Source organism: Phalaenopsis equestris, unplaced genomic scaffold, assembly GCF_001263595.1.
Source record: "Phalaenopsis equestris unplaced genomic scaffold, ASM126359v1 Scaffold232970, whole genome shotgun sequence".
NCBI classification, from domain to species: domain Eukaryota; kingdom Viridiplantae; phylum Streptophyta; class Magnoliopsida; order Asparagales; family Orchidaceae; genus Phalaenopsis; species Phalaenopsis equestris.
In genome coordinates this window covers 229,214-234,551 of record NW_018250927.1, presented here as the reverse complement: position 1 = coordinate 234,551, position 5,338 = coordinate 229,214, and the positions used below count along the sequence as shown (strand labels likewise).

Below are 5,338 nucleotides of genomic sequence, written 5' to 3'. Positions count from 1 at the left end.
AGAGCGTATAACTGTGAGGAATTCTTCAAGAAATTGTAAGAGAGGAAGGAAAGTGAGAGATTTCTTCCTCCTTGCTACTTCCAGGAGGAATTCTGTGTGCTGTAAAGAAAGGAAGAGATTTAGAGGAACTTCGAGAAGTGTTCTTGGGGAGAAATTTATAGATAAGTTATATACTTATTATAGTTTGTATGGCTTTGATTTTATATATGAATTCCAAGTTGTGTTGTGCTTTCGCCATAAGTTCTGAGTAGTTTAAAATATTCATTTAAAAATTTTATTTGATGACTTATGCTTATTTTTTTATCAAATTGCCTACATCTTAAATATGTAGACATACTATTAACAACATAACAATGATATATATATATATATATATAATCTTATTAATTTCTACAAAACTGACTGCGTGGCTTTATACTGAAATCTTATTCATAGATTTGAATGGGTAAATGCATATAAAAAATACCTGTTATGGATTAAACTATTGTAACACAGACGCTGAAAATATCTTCAGTAGTAAAACGAACCTGAAAATAAAATAGCAATAAGAAAACGAGCTAAATGAATTAAATATAAGCATCGGACAAATTCCCTCAAAAAACTAGTAATCTTACCTTGCCACCAATCCCCTCTCGTCGCGACATCTGTATCGGCTGAATCATCCTCCTTATCCGCTTTGCACTGCATATAATTTCAGGCACACTCCCTCAATGGATATATAATCTGATGTTTTAATACTCGAATAAAAAAATTAAAAATTTAATCAAAATTTTCACTTACATTAAAATAGGTTGAGGAATTATTGGAGGTGGAAGATTCTGGAATGAAGTCATCCCGTCCACCGTAATACACAGAGGAGCTCATAAGACAGGGTTCTTGTAGTTCATAAAGATAGACTGGGTTGCTGTACTTCTTGCCCGAGCTCTGGTTTTTGCTTGGGCTTCCACGGCTATTTCCTTCTGTAAAAAGAAATTATTTTGCAAGTTTTTACTTTTCAGATTTTTGAAATAATAAATTACATCTCTGTTTTTATTATTTGTACTAGAAATTTATATACACGCCCAATTCTTATGCATTCACCTATCCCACATCCAAATTCTCATTTTTACAAAATCAGCACCCAATCTATGGCTGAAAGTGTGGAGAATGGTGAAAAAGGCAAGTTGGATGATGATGGTTGGTTTGTAAAAATGAAAGTTAAGGTGTGAGATCGATAAATGCATAAGAACCCCCTTATTTTATTTTATTTCATTTTTCTTTCTTCGTGTAAAATTATAGTCATCAGATTTATTTTAAAATTTTTGTAAGAAATTAACTAATAAATTCTAGAATATTTTCTTTTTAAAAGTAATGACCATATAAAACTTGTGCAAATCAAACTTGACTTTGACCCAAGTTTGTCAATAGTTTATTTGTTAACGGCACAAAGTTTTCAGCATAAGCAACATCAACTGAAAGCAATTGAAATGATAAGAGATGCATGAAATTTCTACATTGAAATTTGACAAGCACTATACCAGTCTCTATTAATGATTAAGACCTCTTTAGAAAAAAAAAAAGATCAAAAATATTAAGGGTTATTATTTACATAAATAACATCCAATATTCAACACATAAATTTATTTTTTTACATTTATATCACAAAAAATAGGATATGAGTGGTATGTATGTAAATCTTTCTATGATTAATTATATTTACATTTTACAACAAGAATATTAATGTTTTTCAATTTAATCACAAATTTACTAACCAATGGGAGCTTATATCTGTATACTCTCCGAAATAAGCAGCAGAAGTACTTAAAACATAGAATTTGAGAAAAGAAATGATAATTTAGAGAAGAAATCAAAGCATTCAAATCGAGACTTTTTATATCAATGCTAATTTTCTAAAATATAATTATATTTAAATTAGTACTATATCAGCTAATGTTGTACATTTTTATATATAGTACACGACCGAATAAATGTACATAGGATATTTCAGACATAAATAATGTAACAAATACATATCTGAGCTAGACAACAGACATTACAAGAAAAAAAGATAGCTTAAGTAGAAAAAATATTATTTTTAATAAATAAGACAATATTTTGTCGGGAAAAATAATTAAATGAATAATTTTGTGTTGAAAAAAAAAAGCTTAAGTAGAAAAAATATTATTTTTAATAAATAAGATAATATTTTGTCGGGAAAAAAAACGTTTTAAGACAGATAAAATAAAACATTTATAATTTGGTTCAAATGTACCCATAATCAAATTTAATTTCTTTCAAAAAATTGAGTTTATTAGTGGGGATTATATATTTTTTATAAGTAATGCATTATTACATGTTTGATATATCCCACCTCATAATCTTCATAATCATCATTACCCCCGGAGTCGGCTACATCATAATTAGAAAAGCTAAAATTTATAAACTTATCTGCCCAAAAAAGAAAAAAAAAATCCCATTTTTGTCTGCAATCACTCTCCAAAAATGTACAGTGGATCAGATATTTAGGCGAATAATGCATCAGTTTCAAGCCAAAAAATAAAAAAGAAACTTTTTTTTGCTCTCCATTGCTCTAACCTTGTCCCAAAACCGAAATAATAACACAATTAAATCAATCACCTTCCAAGCAACGATATTAGCAACAACTTCATCATCAAATAGCAGCAAAAAGAGGAAAAAAACAAAATAAAAACTGAGCTACACAACAGAGCGTGTATGGAAGCAGCAAAAGCTACAGAAAACAAGCTCAATACATGATATCAAAACCTCACCTCCCTGTTTTCTCCAAGTCCCATTGAAATCTGAATGAGAAGAATCCTTTCCACCTCCCTAAAAAAGAAAAGAAATGCTAATAAATATATATTTATTAACCTCTTACATAACGAAGATCAAAGGAAAATACTACAGGATACTTCACGACGAACATAAATACAATGAAATAACATAATTACATAAATGCCAAAATTCAAAATCCTTCATTTTCAACTAAAATTTATGAAAAACAATAAAAAAGAAAAGATCTAATTCATAGCTATCTAACAAAGCAGAGTACAGGCTTTCATATGCAGGGGTTGAAGCAGAGTAAGTTACAGTTGTTGGTGGCGGGAATATGGAGCTGAGTATATCAGACTTCGCTGCTTCTCTTCTCGGGAACAGATCATCAACAAATGATTTCTTCCCCTCCATAGCCTCTCTGTTTCTCTCTCTCTCTCTCTCTGTCAACGAAGGAAGAAGGAGAAATACAAGATGCGTTAGAAGTAGACACTACTACTGCTTTGCCTCTTCTATCACGGGCCATGAGCCCTTATTTAAAGCCTTCGTCACCCTCTCTCTCTCTCCCTCACATCCTTTTCCTTCTCTCTCTTCCCCTTCTCATTCTCTCTCCTCTGCTCCTGCGCCAAATCTACACTTAATCCGTTATCTAATTGGATTTATTAAAATAATGTAAAAATTTCAAAAAGCACTCCCTTCTCCATTATATACGACTATATATTCAGATCCCTCTGCAAGCAATTTCGCATCCCTCCTCTCTTCTCCATTCCCACTCATTTTTTCTATTTTCATGTATTAATATTTTTATTAGTTTGCCATATTCTAAGTTTTTTTATTATTTTATTTTTGTTGCCCAGTGAATAAGCGCCTTGTGTGCCAGCAAAGGATAGACCCCTTCGGCTCATCACGCGTGTTGTACTTGAAGATTAAAAAGCTCCTTCTTTTAACCCCATAATAGTAAAATATTTAAGTGAAAGCATTGAATAGCTTATAATTATGAATGTTTTGAAAAATCATATATTATGAAATGTTATCTACATATTAAAAATGAAGTAACACCACATCAGTGTGTTAATATTCTTAAAATTATTAGAAAAAATTATGCATGCACGGCCATAAATTCGGCACTATAAATGACGGTGTGCTAAGTCGTTCTCAAGTTAGGTGAATGATGATATAGTACCTCATGATTTGTAGTCTAGATGTGCGAACGTTCGGATGAAATAATTTCTTCGGGGCTACATGTTTAATAATTAAATATGACATGGCGGAGGGATTAAGTCAAAGTATACATAAATTCGGTTGGCATTTCTCATAGGGCTCCTTAAGTGGAAGGTGACGGAAAGGAATTTAAAGCTTCAAAACCTATTCCCCACCTACTCAATTAATTTCTTTATAGAGTATGATATTGGCTGTTACTAGTTGAGTGTTTTGGCAGATTTGCCCTCCTGGTTACAACTTGTTCTCACATATTTGGCCCATAATTACCACTTTTTTTTTAAATTATTTTAACGTTTTCTTAAAGCTAGGCTAGTTTTTATTAACATTAAAATTTAGCATTTTAGTTACTAATGCATTCAGCATAATTAATAAGGTTAAAATGGACATACATAAATTTTTGTTTTTCATAAAAAATTGATTGTTTAGACGAATAATACATGTGGCTAATAATTGTAAATTCAGACATTTTTCATAAAAATGATAGAAACGCTCTAAGAACCCAATAAACTTCAAATTTCTTAAACAATGCAATTATTTGTTTCTGTGCAGTTTAGTATTTAATACGTGGGCCAGTGGCCCATTACGGCATTAAAGTAAAAAATGTTCGGGATAGGCCGCCACGCTTGCTGTTTAGGGTTTTCAGCCCTCGCTAGCTGCAACCATGTCTAGCCGAGCGATTGAAGAAATAGTAATTAAGAAAACACACGAGGTGTCGGCTATGGCGGTTTTCTCATATATATATTTTTTTAATTTTTAAAGGATGTTTTTAAAAGAAATTTATAAGGCATATTTTTAAAAAGGCACATGTACATGCATACCATTCAATTCATATGTTTTTGCATAACTAAGACCTAATTTTTCCTTTTTCTATTCATATTACCCAAATCTTTACATAAAAAAAATATGACCAATTTAACTTCTAAAATGTGAAAAACTTGTTGTCATGCATAGATATCAGAGGCATGTAAGCAAAAATTGAAATTTAGGTATTATGTATGATGTCCATATTTAGTAAGTTAATTGACGATGGGCTGGAAGTATTTATGGATGATTTCTCTGTATTTGGAACATCATTTGACGCATGCTTAATTTATCTTGAAAAAGTTTTAAAGTTATGCGAAATAACTAATTTAGTTCTAAATTGGGAGAAATGTCAATTTATGGTTGCAGGAGGAATTGTGTTAGGGCATAAAATTTTGGAAAATGGTCTGGAAACGGACCCTGAAAAAATCCAAGTTATATTTAAACTAACACCTCCTACTGTGTAAGAGAAGTTAGAAGTTTTCTGGGACATGTTGGTTTTTACAGGCATTTTATTAAAGATTTCTCAAAAGTTACTAAACCTCTA

At 31.0% G+C, this 5,338-nt stretch overlaps 1 protein-coding gene across 1 annotated transcript; it reads right to left on the bottom strand.

The window, feature by feature from the left end:
- Window positions 1–408: 408 nt before the first annotated feature.
- On the bottom strand, window positions 409–3,403 carry LOC110038489. The gene is made up of 5 exons (XM_020743347.1): window positions 3,088–3,403; window positions 2,769–2,826; window positions 781–959; window positions 615–681; window positions 409–527 (listed from the first exon to the last, which is right to left on the bottom strand). Exons 1-5 carry the CDS (start codon window positions 3,181–3,183, stop codon window positions 511–513), a joined length of 417 nt encoding a protein of 138 aa, XP_020599006.1. The 5' UTR covers window positions 3,184–3,403; the 3' UTR covers window positions 409–510.
- Between the last annotated feature and the right edge of the window lie 1,935 nt (window positions 3,404–5,338).

What these genes read in the sequence shown, in the direction of transcription:
- LOC110038489 (XM_020743347.1), bottom strand. Translation starts at nt 3,183, where the DNA reads ATGGAGGGGAAGAAATCATTTGTTGATGATCTGTTCCCGAGAAGAGAA. An exon ending in GACTTGGAGAAAACAGGGAG is followed by an intron (nt 960 to 2,768) that starts GTGAGGTTTTGA and finishes TTCTTTTTACAG; the next exon opens with AAGGAAATAGCCGTGGAAGC. An exon ending in ATTCCTCAACCTATTTTAAT is followed by an intron (nt 682 to 780) that starts GTAAGTGAAAAT and finishes AATTATATGCAG; the next exon opens with TGCAAAGCGGATAAGGAGGA.